General features: G+C 32.9%; 1 protein-coding gene across 8 annotated transcripts in view; it reads right to left on the reverse strand.

Moving 5' to 3' along the window:
- Positions 1–1,670: 1,670 nt before the first annotated feature.
- The window catches only part of LOC143052885 (uncharacterized), a 146,043-nt gene continuing 131,431 nt past the window's right edge, over positions 1,671–16,282 (reverse strand). For all 8 annotated transcript variants that reach the window (XM_076226034.1, XM_076226033.1, XM_076226032.1 and 5 more), the window contains 9 exons: positions 15,339–15,415; positions 14,052–14,194; positions 12,873–12,902; positions 12,093–12,252; positions 11,385–11,498; positions 7,780–7,895; positions 4,596–4,726; positions 3,774–3,944; positions 1,671–2,965 (listed from right to left, as the gene is read on the reverse strand). In XM_076226034.1, coding sequence (XP_076082149.1) covers positions 2,901–2,965; positions 3,774–3,944; positions 4,596–4,726; positions 7,780–7,895; positions 11,385–11,498; positions 12,093–12,252; positions 12,873–12,902; positions 14,052–14,194; positions 15,339–15,415 — 1,007 coding nt within the window. In that variant the 3' untranslated portion in view covers positions 1,671–2,900. The remainder of the gene's footprint in view (positions 2,966–3,773; positions 3,945–4,595; positions 4,727–7,779; positions 7,896–11,384; positions 11,499–12,092; positions 12,253–12,872; positions 12,903–14,051; positions 14,195–15,338; positions 15,416–16,282) is intronic.

Raw genomic sequence — 16,282 nt, forward strand, 5'->3', positions numbered from 1 at the left:
ACAAAAACACCTGACAATCATTACATTAAACAAATATAGGGCTCATAATATAAACCACAAAAAACAACATTGTTCAGTTAACCAAGAAATTGAGGTCAAGGTCAGATACAACCTGTCAGTCCGACATGTACACCTTACCATCATTCCATGAACCATATAGAGTTGACCTATTGGTTATCTTAACCATACAACTTCAACCTTGCTCACTGATTTATGGAGTAAAGTCATGGTTAGATGAACACCACCTGACCAATATGTAGACGTTGCAAGGAACCCATATACAGGTATCCTATAATTCATAACTATTACTAAGAAGACACTACCTAGCAGATCTGAAAATAGCCCAGGTAAGGGGGAGGGTTGGGATCCCACTAACATGTTTAACTCCGTCACATTATTTATATATGTACCTGTCCCAAGTCAGGAACCTGTAATTCAGTGGTTGTCGTTTGTTTATGCATTACATGTTTGTTTTTTCGTTCATTGTATCTTATAAACAAGGCCGTTAGTTTTCTTGTTTGAACTGTTTCAGATTGTCATATTGGGGTCTTTTATAGTGGACTATGTGGTATGGGCTTTGCTCATTGTTGAAGGCCGTACAGTTACCTATAGTTGTTAATGTGTGTGTCATTTTGGTCTCTTGTGGACAGTTGTCTCATTGGCAATCATACCACATCTTCTTTTTTACATATATATATAGTTCTTATAGCTAGCACAAATAGTAGATTGGCATGGTGGGTAGCGGATACAGAGCAGGAGACATGTATGTGATCCTGCTACTTTGAGGCTTGTTGTCAGTTTTTGTTTGTTTCTTTGTTTTGTCACTAAAATTGAACTGCTGTCACTTTAATGTATAAGTCTAAATCATCACATGAGCTGCGTCGAATAGAAATCGACCTTATGCAAATGAATATCAATACATCGTTTAACTTATTTTGGGTTGAACAAATCTCTTTACAAAGTCTTTAACTGTTTGGATATTGAGTTATTATAAGAACCCTGCAAATCACACCAAAATTCATCTTTTATTTCGTACTTGAATGTTCCAAAATCAATCAAAGCCTTATATAAGTACATGTATACCGGCACATGCATAAGGTCGATTTCTATCCAACGCAGCTCATTTTAAAGTTCCCAAGAAAATGAGTGGAAAATATCAAATCATTCAATAAAACAGTGGCTAATCTGTAACAACTTTTCTCAGATGCAAGCACTAAAAATAGGACAACTGATTAAACATACCTGCCAACTTTTCAAAATGCCCATGCAAGATGACTCTCATAGTCCTACAAAACCTTTAAGGGGGCCTTCAAATATATTTGAATGTTGTTTTTCGGCTTCTTTAAACTTTTACAAGCCTATAGCCATTTTAAAATTAATTATTTTGTTTAAATTGTAGACACAATTGCTCTTCTATAGCCATTTTAAAATCAATTGTTTTGTTTAAATTGCGGACACAATTTCTCTTTTAAAATTTCCATTTGGGAGCCTCCATGGGGGAAATCCCCTGCATATAGTGACAGTTGGCAGTTATGATTAAATGAACCAACAGTGTTGACATATTTGGTACAAGACATAAAAAAACAGTTGTAAAATAATTATTTCAACTACTCCATGATTGGGGGTATAATTAAATCACAGTCAAATTGGCATAACAGACAAAAGGCATACAAATGTTACTGATTTTATTTACAATAAATTGGTAAATATTCAATAAAATATCACAGGTTTTAGCTCAAAACAAAACAAGAGGCTAATTGGTACTTTGTGATTGTAAGTCAAGAATGCAATTGTTTTAAGAATATAGTAAGTTTGGTAAATTTCTGATTCAAGCGGTCCTCACTACTGCAATTTTTTATCTGTATTTTTGATGTATTTTGGTATTTTTCTGTATTCATTATCTTTAAGCAATCAATAGTTCTCTAATTAATATTCACTTTTTGTGGATTTCATGTATACCTGGAAACAATGAATTTAAATATTCAACCAAAAGCAATTTGCCTTAAAAATATATGCAGACTTTTGAAATCATATGTCCATGAAAATTTAAGTTTTCTTCAATCCACAAAAATTGGAAGCCACGAATATAATTGAATCCACAGTATATAAGAATTCACAGGCTTTTATTACGGTAGATTGCAAATTATCTGAAATGTATGACCAACATTCTAAAGTTTAAAAGTACCAATAAACCGTCAGTAAAGCACTTAAAATATATTAAAAATAATTCTTAAAATATATAACTCTCTAAAATAAAATTCTAGCAAAAAAACATTAGACATCATAAAACATATCTTCAATCTGGACGGATTTTTTATGATCTTAAATATAAAATATCACTACTCTGACCGATAAACATAAAGTTAACAAAAAAAACGGGAGTTCGTTCATAAAATAATGCAAAAATAAATATAGGTGTTTTTTTTTCTGGTCTTTTTATAGTGCATCCTAATAAATAAGAATATATAATGTTACTATTGAGGAAAGGTGTTCTTTTTATAGATTACAGCCAAAATTACCATTGGGTAAAGAAGTGCAAACGGAAGTAATTACAAGGATAAACAATCCTCTGCTTCTTACTTTCACTTTCACTTCTTTTTTTAGCAAAGTTTTCGAACAATAATATGTTTTTTACTTTCACATCTAATAGAAACAAATCTTTTTAAATTACCTCTTAAAAGAGGCAATACAATTTTAAAATATTCTGCATATATTAGAATCAAAATTTATCGAAATTTAAGAAAGTTGTAATAATGCACTAAATACTTAAAGATTCTAAATTTAGACTTTTATAAAAAGTAAATTTACTTCTTTTATCATATAGTCTATAATTCAATATATCTCACTTTTGTAAATGCATTTTACAACTGTTAATACAAGTCAGTTCAAAGGGAAGTAATTCATTTTAAAGGGGAGACAACTTCTAGCACTTGTGGTTGAAGAGAGGCTGTAGATATATTCGTCTCTGAAAAATAAAACAAAATAAAATAATTTTAATTTATGACGTTTTTTCTATCACCATAAATTATAACATTAGTTGCAATGAATTACTGTGATTTCCCTGTGAAATAAAAACAGATCTGGTGTTGTTGGTGACGTCACATCAAAATAAATTGTGAATACGTAAGAAATGATACAGATCACACATCCAATGTAATGGAATTTTATGCAACTGTCATACAAGTGAGAGGTTTACGGTGCCACATGTGGAGCAGGATCTGCTTATCCTTCGAGAGCACCTGAGATCAATCCCAGTTTTTGGTGGGGTTTGTGTTGCTTATTCTTTAGTTTTCTATGTTGTGTTATGTGTACTATTGTTTGTCTGTTTGTCTTTTCATTTTTAGCCATGGCGTTGTCAGTTTATTTTCGATTTATGAGTTTGACTGTTCCTCTGGTATCATTCATCTCTCTTTTAGCTAGCTATAATACCAGGTCTAATCTGCCATTTTCTAAAATTATGCCCTATGCATAACCAGATGAAAAGAAAGGAAACAGGCTAAAAATTTTAATATTAGACTTATAACAAACAAACTAAGTGTATACAAACCTGCTTACACTAAACAGTTAAAAATAGCCATGGGTTTTAAGTGAGCAACCAGATTTTCAAGGGTTACAAGTTTAGCAGTTACTCTGAAAGTAGTCTAATACCTTTTCTTTTCTTTTTGTATTATTATATGTAAACTGAATCAAAATAAAACTTTTGTATTCGTATGAAAAGAAGGGAATCAGGCTATCAAGTTTCGTATCAGACTAATTACTTAGAGTCTACCAACCTTCTGGTGAATGTCTGCCTCTTGAACCACCAGATATTGGAGGCAGGGGTGGTGTACTGTTTATTGCTCGACCAACATCTCCATCTGACATACGTACACGTTTCTGTACTGACGGTGATGGTGTATATTGATGTGCTGTTGGTGATGATGGCGGTACATTGTCTTTAACACCTATAATAATACACACGTAAGTTTATTACAACATACACATATTATGGTATACTTAGGAAATAATTCATGGATGCCATAGATTTGTTTGAAATTTACACATGGCCTGGTCCGTGATATTCGAATTTTATCCTGAGTGTTGGCGAGGGTTAAATTAACGAATATAATGGCCCAGGCCAAGTATTGGTATCCAAGGAATAATAATGGTATCCAAAGAATAATATTGGTATCCAAGGAATAATATTGGTATCCAATGAATAATATTGGTATCAAAGGAATAATAATGGTATTCAAAGAATAATATTGGTATCCAAGGAATAATATTGGTATCCAAAGAATAATATTGGTATCCAAGGAATAATATTGGTATCCAAGGAATAATATTGGTATCCAAGGAATAATAATGGTATCCAAGGAATAATATTGGTATCCCAGGAATAATAATAAATCCACAGTAGTGCTGAAGGTGGTGTTAAAATACCAATCAAAGCACTGTAAGCGCTGTAGGCAGTTAACCAAAAATCAATTGATCATTTAATCTTGTATCAACTTTTGGAAAGAAAACTTATTCCAGTAGTAATCTAATCTGCATTCACATACATCCAAAATTTACTTTTAATTCATAAAAAAGTTTGTTTTGAAATAATGACTTACTAGAGAAAGTTGATGGTCTAACTTGTCCAGGTGCTGGTGCTGGACGATTGACCGTCACATAAGATCGTAAATTGTTCTGTGATGCATTAACAAGTCTGTCGTCTGACACGCCAGGGGAGGTAATTCTGGTACTGAAAATAGTAAGGGAAATAACAATTGTAAATGTTTTCTCATACTGTTTAGTGTCCAAGGTATGGCACTTCATTTTATTTATGTAGGTATGTGTAACTCAATCTTTGGATTATTTTGTTTATCTTATGTTTATCCCCAAGGGGTTTGTTTGTCCTTCAGCAATAATTGACCGTTTGTTTGTCCTTCAGCAATTATTGACAGTTTGTTTGTCCTTCAGCTATCATTGACCAGTTTTTACCCCTTGGTATGAGGATTTGTCTGGTAAAAATAATTATCAATTCTTTTTATATCAAGCAGATTATTTTTTTACAAATATTTCAACTGCAACTTCAATAGTGTGTAAACAGTCCCACATCTTTAAAGGACTTCCAACAGTTTAGAGCTTTGTTTATGTCTATCATTCAAGACTGTCTAGATGACCTATAAACTGAGTTTGTTGTGAGAGTTCTGTCTATCATTCAAGACTGTCTAGATGACCTATAAACTGAGTTTGTTGTGAGAGTTCTGTCTATCATTCAAGACTGTCTAGATGACCTATAAACTGAGTTTGTTGTGAGAGTTCTGTCTATCATTCAAGACTGTCTAGATGACCTATAAACTGAGTTTGTTGTGAGAGTTCTGTCTATCATTCAAGACTGTCTAGATGACCTATAAACTGAGTTTGTTGTGGGAGTTCTGTCTATCATTTAAGACTGTCTAGATGACCTATAAACTGAGTTTGTTGTGAGAGTTCTGTCTATCATTCAAGACTGTCTAGATGACCTATAAACTGAGTTTGTTGTGAGAGTTCTGTCTATCATTCAAGACTGTCTAGATGACCTATAAACTGAGTTTGTTCTGTCTATCATTCAAGACTGTCTAGATGACCTATAAACTGAGTTTGTTGTGAGAGTTCTGTCTATCATTCAAGACTGTCTAGATGACCTATAAACTGAGTTTGTTGTGGGAGTTCTGTCTATCATTTAAGACTGTCTAGATGACCTATAAACTGAGTTTGTTGTGAGAGTTCTGTCTATCATTCAAGACTGTCTAGATGACCTATAAACTGAGTTTGTTGTGAGAGTTCTGTCTATCATTCAAGACTGTCTAGATGACCTATAAACTGAGTTTGTTGTGGGAGTTCTGTCTATCATTCAAGACTGTCTAGATGACCTATAAACTGAGTTTGTTGTGGGAGTTCTGTCTATCATTTAAGACTGTCTAGATGACCTATAAACTGAGTTTGTTGTGAGAGTTCTGTCTATCATTCAAGACTGTCTAGATGACCTATAAACTGAGTTTGTTGTGGGAGTTCTGTCTATCATTTAAGACTGTCTAGATGACCTATAAACTGAGTTTGTTGTGAGAGTTCTGTCTATCATTCAAGACTGTCTAGATGACCTATAAACTGAGTTTGTTGTGAGAGTTCTGTCTATCATTCAAGACTGTCTAGATGACCTATACACTGAGTTTGTTGTGGGAGTTCTGTCTATCATTCAAGACTGTCTAGATGACCTATAAACTGAGTTTGTTGTGAGAGTTCTGTCTATCATTTAAGACTGTCTAGATGACCTATAAACTGAGTTTGTTGTGGGAGTTCTGTCTATCATTTAAGACTGTCTAGATGACCTATAAACTGAGTTTGTTGTGAGAGTTCTGTCTATCATTCAAGACTGTCTAGATGACCTATAAACTGAGTTTGTTGTGAGAGTTCTGTCCATCATTCAAGACTGTCTAGATGACCTATAAACTGAGTTTGTTGTGGGAGTTCTGTCTATCATTCAAGACTGTCTAGATGACCTATAAACTGAGTTTGTTGTGAGAGTTCTGTCTATCATTTAAGACTGTCTAGATGACCTATAAACTGAGTTTGTTGTGGGAGTTCTGTCTATCATTTAAGACTGTCTAGATGACCTATAAACTGAGTTTGTTGTGAGAGTTCTGTCTATCATTCAAGACCGTCTAGATGACCTATAAACTGAGTTTGTTGTGAGAGTTCTGTCTATCATTCAAGACTGTCTAGATGACCTATAAACTGAGTTTGTTGTGGGAGTTCTGTCTATCATTCAAGACTGTCTAGATGACCTATAAACTGAGTTTGTTGTGGGAGTTCTGTCTATCATTCAAGACTGTCTAGATGACCTATAAACTGAGTTTGTTGTGGGAGTTCTGTCTATCATTCAAGACTGTCTAGATGACCTATAAACTGAGTTTGTTGTGGGAGTTCTGCCTATCATTCAAGACTGTCTAGATGACCTATAAACTGAGTTTGTTGTGGGAGTTCTGCCTATCATTCAAGACTGTCTAGATGACCTATAAACTGAGTTTGTTGTGAGAGTTCTGTCTTATAGTTTCTGTCTATCATTCAAGACTGTCTAGATGACCTATAAACTGAGTTTGTTGTGGGAGTTCTGTCTATCATTCAAGACTGTCTAGATGACCTATAAACTGAGTTTGTTGTGAGAGTTCTGTCTATCATTCAAGACTGTCTAGATGACCTATAAACTGAGTTTGTTGTGGGAGTTCTGCCTATCATTCAAGACTGTCTAGATGACCTATAAACTGAGTTTGTTGTGGGAGTTCTGCCTATCATTCAAGACTGTCTAGATGACCTATAAACTGAGTTTGTTGTGAGAGTTCTGTCTATCATTTAAGACTGTCTAGATGACCTATAAACTGAGTTTGTTGTGAGAGTTCTGTCTATCATTTAAGACTGTCTAGATGACCTATAAACTGAGTTTGTTGTGAGAGTTCTGTCTATCATTTAAGACTGTCTAGATGACCTATAAACTGAGTTTGTTCTGTCTATCATTCAAGACTGTCTAGATGACCTATAAACTGAGTTTGTTGTGAGAGTTCTGCTTTATTGTTTTTTACCCCCATTTATTAGCTCCTATTAATTGTTAGTAATTTTTTAAGTAATTCCTTTATTAATTTGCTAAAATTGAACATTTATAATAACCTTTGACCAAAAATATCAGATACTACCCTTATTCTATTCTAACCAATCAGAATCCTGTTTAGATACAGACTATTTTATTCCTACCAATCAGCATCAGGTTAAGTAACCTACCTAATATTATTCTGACCAATCATCATTCTATTTATATCTAATTCTAATATTCTAGGTGTGTTCATCATATTTGGATTCTGAAGGTCATCAATGGCCCGTACCTGGGAAGAACCAATCTGAAAAACAAGACAAATATGAAATTTTCATCTGTTTTAACTTCTTTCAATACAATATAATCAGAGGAACAAAGGCATGAGGACTGATATTGATTGTGGCCTGGTATAGCACACATTACTATGTACTGTTCCATTTGTCATAAATAAAACAATCTCAAATAATTCAATCCCTCTCAGTGTCCTGATTTTCTTCCACACTAGGATGTAGCCAACATAGATCAGCAGAATATAACGACTGCATTATTCGGGTTAAAATAAACAAGAGGTATTCCAAACAGTTTATGAAATATGAAATTAAAGTGTATGTGATATGTGTTTATTGATTGATTGTTCCTTACTTAATGTCCAGTGGCAACTAGATATCATTGAGATGGGAGCCATCTCTGTGGGCCCCGCTGTGAATAATGTGCATTAAAAAATTGTATCTTTACCATAGGACATGGGTTTGTCAACTGAAATCAAAGTTTTTGACCTTGACCTTTGACCTAGGAAGTTGTAAATAAATTATGACACACCCTTTGGTGTTGGTTTATAAACATGTCAAGTATAAACTTTGAAATGATAACGGTTCTCAAGATATAGAGCGGACACGATCTTTACCATAGGACATGGGGTTGTCAACTGAAACCAAAGTTTTTGACCTTGACCTTTGACCTAGGAAGTTGCACATAAATTATGACACACCCTTTGGTATTGGTTTATATACATGTCAAGTATAAACTTTGAAATGATAACGGTTCTCAAGATATAGAGCGGACACAATCTTTACCATAGGACATGGGGTTGTCAACTGAAACCAAAGTTTTTGACCTTGAACTTTGCCCTAGGCAGTCGTTCATAAATTATGACACACCCTCTGGTGTTGGTTCATATACATGTCAAGTATAAACTTTGAAATCATAACGGTTCTCAAGATATAGAGTGGACAAGATCTTCACCACAGGACACAGGGTTGTCAACTGAAACCAAAGTTTTTTTACCTTGACCTTTGACCTAGGAAGTTGTACATACATCATGACACGCCCTCTGGTGGTGGTTAATAAACATGTAAAGTATAAAGTATGAAATCATAATGGTTCTCTAGATATGGAGCGGACACAAAGTGTTACGGACGGACGGACGGATGGACGGACGGACAGACTGATCACTATAGGGGACCCGCCTTTGGCGGGGCCCTAATTATTTGATGCATATTTAGAACGATTTACACAATATATAGGTTCTGCTAATGTAGTCTTACTAGGATCAATGGTCCAAAATTTAAAATGGAAACATAGGTCAAGTAAGTGTGGTTCTGAGGTCTGGATTTTTCTAGGAGGTGACTTTTCATTTTTGAATTACTAAAGTCTTGAGTTACTCTGTATTCAGGACAATTGAATTTTTTTATGGAGGACCGTTCATTGAAAATTTCAAATGGTCCTAGACCTTTCATTATTTAAAGCAAATTAAGATCCCTCGGAAATAAGGGTATGCTGGTCTTCTTGGATGTAAAGGGGGGCCATAAATTTTGCATTGCAACAGGCCACTAACAAGCTCATAATGATACAGAGAGCATGGTACTCCCTAAACAAAAGGCATCAGTTAAATATTTGATCAAATATCACTGCATGTTTATACATTATGCTTAGTCAAACAGATGACCCACATTAGCAAGTGTATTCCTAATAAAACAAGAGAAGTCCTTGTCACTTTATTTCAATACCTCATTTCCATCTTAATAAGAAAATTTAAACAGTGTTATCGACTAAATATGTGACATAAAATAACAATCATACCTGTGTGGAATAATATTTCTTTTCAATATTCATAATAAACCATTAGATTAGATGGATTATTACAAATAAATCCCTGGATTAGACAATTATAAATCCTGACATTATTTAGTTTTAAACTTTTGTTTACATGCATATATGTTATGCAATCAATTATAGGTGTAACTCAAGTCTGGTGGAGAAATAAAACAATGGACTAATAGCTGTAGATTTAACTTCCAGATTAAGATTAAACAGCTAAAGGTCAAGTTATAGTAAATAAATGAGCCATGTCATAGATTTTGATCAAATTATGCATAGAACATTGGCTCATTGAAGCAATCATATGAAATATAACTGATTGAACTTTTTCGTATTAGGTGAACATTTGTTAAAAAAAAAAAAGACATACAAAATGGGCAAAAAATCTTGAATTTGTCATTAATTTAAAAAATCTCTTATTTCTATATATTGAAATTCATTAATATTTTGGATTTTCAGTTATACGTTGCACTTCTGTATTAATACACAATACAATTTACCATAAGGACTCTTTAATTGATATTTTATCGTGTGTTTTTCTATGTTGTGATATTATGCTATTGTTTCAGAAAAAAGGAGGAGGTTTGGATCCATTAAAACGTTTAATCCCGCTGCAAATGTTTGAACCTGTCCTAAGTAAGGAATCTTATGTACAGTAGTTGTCATTTGTTTATGTAATTTATACATGTTTCTCGTTTCTCGTTATTTTATTTTATATAGATTAGACCGTTGGTTTTCCCGTTTGAATAGTTTTACACTAGTAATTTTGGGGCCCTTTATAGCTTGTTGTTTGGTGTGAGTCAAGGCTCTGTGTTGAAGGCTGTACATTGACCTATAATGGTTTACTTTTTTTAAATTGTTATTTGGTGGAGAGTTGTCTCATTGGCACTCACACCACATCTTCCTATATCTATCTAAAACTGTAATACTTTTACTATGAAGTTTCATAAAAAAATAATTTGAAAGAATGAAAAGTTAATAATTTTTATGCACTTCTATTTTACTCCACCCCTCTAGGGGGCTCCCTTCAAATTGAGATTTTCTCACAATTTAATATCTCTACAATGCATGTGTATTTATACTGGTAACATTCCCAACATTCCCATGTGTCAATGAGATGAATCATAGAGATCATATCTGAGAAATACGACTTATACAAAACAAAATATCTTTGAGTATTCTATATCTCCCCAAAAGGGGTGTGGTTTGTCAAACAGCTGTATTTACAAAGTATAACCTATAGTTCAAAAGTCAAGGTTATACATGTTAAATGCAAAATTTTAGAAAAAATTGTGACATAGCCAATAAACTGTTTCTGGACCTTAAACACTAGTGGTTACAATTATATCAGCTGTAAAATTCCAGCAGGTGAGCTTAAAAGGGAAAGTAGGAGGGGATGTCATGCCAAATTCCTGGAAAATAATTGATAGTCTGAGTCTTGGTAAAATTAAATCATGAAGTCACACAAAATAAAGGATATTACTGTTGTCCTAAAAAGTCCTTTATCCCCTAAAAAAATAGTTTCCTCAAATATATGTTAACAAGAAATCTTAAGGAAAGGATAACACATTTGTCTAAGACACAGCTCTGTGTTATATGCTTAATACTCTTCTCATAGGGATTGGAATAGAGATACATTGATTAATATTATTATGCCATGACTGTATTTCTTTATTCTATAATCTCTAAGACTTACATTCCACGTCGATCTTGGTACAGAGCCTACCCAGACCATTCCTGCCCCTGTTATACCACTATCGTCTCCCACTAGAGGGCGCAGTGGTTCTGGGCGTACTTCTTCTTCTGGTGCCTAAAATGTATTTATATCTTTACTGTTATATCATCAATCTGTAACCCGTTCAACAATCAGTTTTGTTTTTCATTTTGCAATATGGTCAATCTTTAATAGAACATATGGTTTTTAGATGGGCAAGTAAAAAAATTGAGTTGGAGTTATCTTCCTTTGATCATAAATGTAAATTTGTAGATGACCCTATTTTCATAACTGATTTATACACCATGCATACTTATTTAATTTTTTGATGAACCTACGGTAATTCTGATCTTAATTACTGTTAATTCAGAAATCATTGCAAGGTTTTTATTATTGCAAATAATACGACAGAGTTGTAATCGCAATAATTCAAACTTGCATTTTGATATATTCTATATGAATTAAACAGGGTTTTCTCAAAATCGTAAAAATTAAAATCCCATTTAAGTCGAAAATGTCAAAATCACAATAATAAATGCCTGCAATAATTTCTGAAATTACAGTATCAAAGTATAATAGCGGCATTCTTTACCAAAAAAGAAAAATAATTAAGAGATTACATTAGGAAAAGACCAAATAAATAGACAAATCTACTGGTCATACTCTGTTGAAATAAGCTTAGAGGTTTACCTGCATCAGGCTAGAACTAACATGTCCCCTTGTTAGGCCCCTTATATTAGATGCAGGAGTTGGTGCTGGTGCAAACGAGCTGATCTCTCGTGCAGGTGATATGTTTCTCTGTGGTCTCATTGGACGGGCAAGTTTTCCTGCATATCTCTCTTTGATGTCTCTAAAATAAAATTATGTTAACAATAAACTTAATGGGTTCTGACCTGATAATCCACATTACTTGTCCAAAGGCAGATTTTTTTCTAATTAAAATATTTCAAATTCAACAATATAACATGATTTTTTCCCTTTAAGTACAAGCAGACAGCAATTAAACAATAAAACTAAACCAAAAGATATACTACTCTAAACATTAGACAAGTCTATACAAAATTTCAAAATCAAACTCACATTGAGTCTAAAAGATTCCTAATAAAAAAAAAGAAATAGTGAAAAAAATGGTAAATTACATTCATAAGTGAGAAAATATTATATGGCTAGCCTGGGAAATGATTAAAAACAAGTTTGTGATAACAGTGGTAAGGTAATTCATTAAAACATAGTTGTGATGTAACTTGATCAAACAGTGACATGGATAACCTTCAAACAGGTAGCTAAGTAACTCAAAGTCAAACAAAATAATGCCAAGGTTGTGAACTCAGTTTGTGATGTTATATTCATTAGGTGCTGATATCACATCATCAATTAAAACATGTTATGATATCACTATCAGAAATATCATATATTTCCTTTTTGTGACCTTGAAATTTTATTAGGGTTAAATGTGAATTATGGTTTTACCGTAAGTAGTCTGGAATGTTTATAGTATCCCTTAAAGAAGAAAATATAACAGTAAAAAGTAAATGTAGAAAATGGTGGATTGAACCTGGTTTTATAGCTAGCTAAACCTCTCACTTGTATGACAGTCGCATCAAATTCCATTATATATTGTCACCGATGCGTGAACAAAACAAACATTAAATTATCCCTTTCATTATGTATATAATTGTACTTTAATCTGTAGAACATGTTTTCCTGTTTTGCAATAATAATCTGTAAACAACAAGGTTTTGGAAATTTAAGTGTCGAAGTTTTATTGTAATATTACAGTTTGACTTCTCATAACTTATTAATAACTGCTATCATATTTTCAGACCAAACCATATGAAAGTTTTTAATGTTGAGGTAGAAAAGTGGTATCATGTGACATTTTTCAATAAATTTTGTCTAGTTTCTCGCACAGAAAAAAATTGAAGCGTTGGGAATGACTTTAATTGATTTCCAATGAATATATTTGACCACATTATATTTTTCACCTCCTTGCACAGTTGAAACCAACAGTAAGGTGACACTATATTACCCACACATTTTTATTTAAAAGGAAACAACATTGCAAAGATTTCTATAGATTATCACATGTTTGGTGTATGTAAATCTAGATTGGACATGGAAAGCAGATCCGAATAGAAGTTCTGAAATATCATTTAATTTCTATGCTTTTGTGTTATTATATATAAACAAGTAGAAGAAGATACTGAAATAAAACACTGTCTGCACCAGAGGGAGATTAAGGTGGAGGTGGTCGAGTCCCCTTTTGGAGCTACAATTATGGCTAATTCAGACTTTTAAATCTATTCTACTCCAAATGCTGTCTAATTTAGGGCCCCAAGCTGCCTTATTTAAAAATCCTGGATCTGCATCTGTGCCGAAATTTTAGAAACTGTCTGCACTTTGAAAAGTATGCTCTCTTAAGCATGAATATCAATACTCGCCCAACTTTACACTTACCCTTGATTGAGTACATGAGTTTAATGGGAAATATTCTTGACTTACCTCCCCTTGAATAAGTTTAAGGGTTTAATAACAAAGATTTCTGACTTACTTCCCCTTGAATGAGTACATTGGTTTAATAACAGAGATTTCTGACTAACCTCCCCTTGAATGAGTACACAGGTTTAATAAAGAAGATTTCTGACTTACCTCCCCTTAAATGAGTACATGGGTTTAATAAGGAAGATTCCGGACTGTTGTTCTATATTCTCTAATGTCTCCATTAAAATGTTAGCAAATCTTAGCCTGTCATTGCCCATGTGGTCCATACCATCAGCCCATTGTTTGGCCCTCTAAAATATAAAATACCAGTTAAGAGATATTTGTTTATAAACTAATAAATGATAAACCAGTATTCATGTATGTAAACAAAAACTAATTCCAAATTTTATTTAAAAGGCTGGTATTATAGACATATGCATGCAAGGTGCGTTCAACTGGGATTAGCTGCATAAAGAATTTGGCATCGAGACAAGTTAAAAGAAATCATAAAAAAGGTATCTGAGATTATGATATTTCAGTTTAAATGCTATCAAATATCACTAAAAAATGGAGAATGAGTCCATGGGACACAAATGATGCCCCTGCATATAACGTTATAAAGGGACATACAATGTAACTCAAGAAAAGAAAAAGTTATGTCACCTAAATTCAAACTTGATCTGAGTTTTGTATTAATAAGCATTGTGTATAAGTTTAATAACACTTGTTTGAGGCACACTTGAGTTAGAGAATGGGAACCAATTTCAAAACTTATGTACATGTATTTTTTTCCCATTCTGCACTTGATCCCAATTGGACTGGTGAAAATGACAAACTACTACCTTGATTTACATTCTAATAGGACGTTCTTCTTTAGCTTTGAATACAAAGCCATGTTCTTATTCCAATAAAACATCAGTTGCATGCGATTGAATGGAAATTGCAGTGTCAAGATGAATTTTGAACAAGGCCAGAGATCAAAATGGACCTTTTTGTTGGTGCTGCTGGTTAGGAAATTAAGTTTAAATGTGTCTGTTCTTTTTTTATTGTTAAACTGTCCATTTTCTATAACTTTTTGGTTTTTCAAATTAAAATCATATCATTTCGAGCATGTATTATAAGTCCACTTTGAAGTACAAAAGTTCAAAATATTCCTATTAGAATTGAAATAATTATTTCATGCCATGCTCTACGCTCATTTTAACATGGGTAGGCATTATATACATTTAACACCTTGCTAACGCTCTATATTAAGATATTGACAAATATAATGCCTAGCCATGTTAACATGAACACAAATCATAGCATGAAAGAATTATTTCTTGAGCATAGAGCATGACATAAAGAATTATTTCTTGAGCATAGAGCAAGACATAAAAGAATTATTTCTTGAGCATAGAGCATGATATAAAGAATTATTTCGTGAGTATAAATATATATACTTTGATATCTTACCTTATTCTGAAAGTTTTCCATCTTATCCAAAACTTCAAACACATTTTCATCTAAACTCTTACTCTTCTTTACATTTTCTGAAACAACAAATCATAATAGTGTGTAACAATTTATTATGAAATATGATATAAAACTGAGAAAGGAAATGGGGAATGTGTCAAAGTGACAACAACCCAACCATAGAACAGACAACAGCCGAAGTCCATAGATATGACATGCTTTAACCCTTTCCTCCATAATGACGCCTGTGTAGTACCTCAGTTGAAACGCTTTGACTCCAAAATGTCTGCATCAGACTTTAAAAAAATTGTATCCAATATGAAAAGGATATTAATGAGAATATCTGACTTCAAATTCATTGATGAAATATTCGTTTTCGCAATGCATTAACACTTTAAACCTTATGATTCTTTTTATTGAAAAAAATCCTATGCAAATCAAGTATGTAAATAAATAATTCCAATGGAGGAAAGGGTTAACACAATAAATGAACTATAATCAGAAGTATATAATACTTTCAATCAAACCTTCTATAACATGTATAAGGACACTTCTATTAACTGAAAACCCTATGAGTGAGTTAATAGATGTAAGAATATGTGGTATGAGTGCCAATGAGACAATTCTCCATCAAAGTCACAATCTATAAAATGTTAACAATTATAGGTCAAACCACAGCCTTCAACACAAAGCTTTGGCTCACACCTAACAGCTGTAAAGGACCCCAAAATAATTAGTGTACTGTCCAATTAATTCATATATAATACAAAGGGAAGGTACTTAAATGTTTGTATTTTGTACAGTATAAATGAAAGAGAAATTCCTAATTCTAATGTAAATAGTTTGTAACGAAAATTTAATTGGACGTTGACAAATATTTTGAAGGGTTAGATTCCACGTTCTAACAGTCTGTAACTAAGAAAGCCAACATTTTGATTTTTTTT

Source organism: Mytilus galloprovincialis, chromosome 11 (assembly GCF_965363235.1).
Source record: "Mytilus galloprovincialis chromosome 11, xbMytGall1.hap1.1, whole genome shotgun sequence".
Classification (NCBI taxonomy): Eukaryota; Metazoa; Mollusca; class Bivalvia; order Mytilida; family Mytilidae; genus Mytilus; species Mytilus galloprovincialis.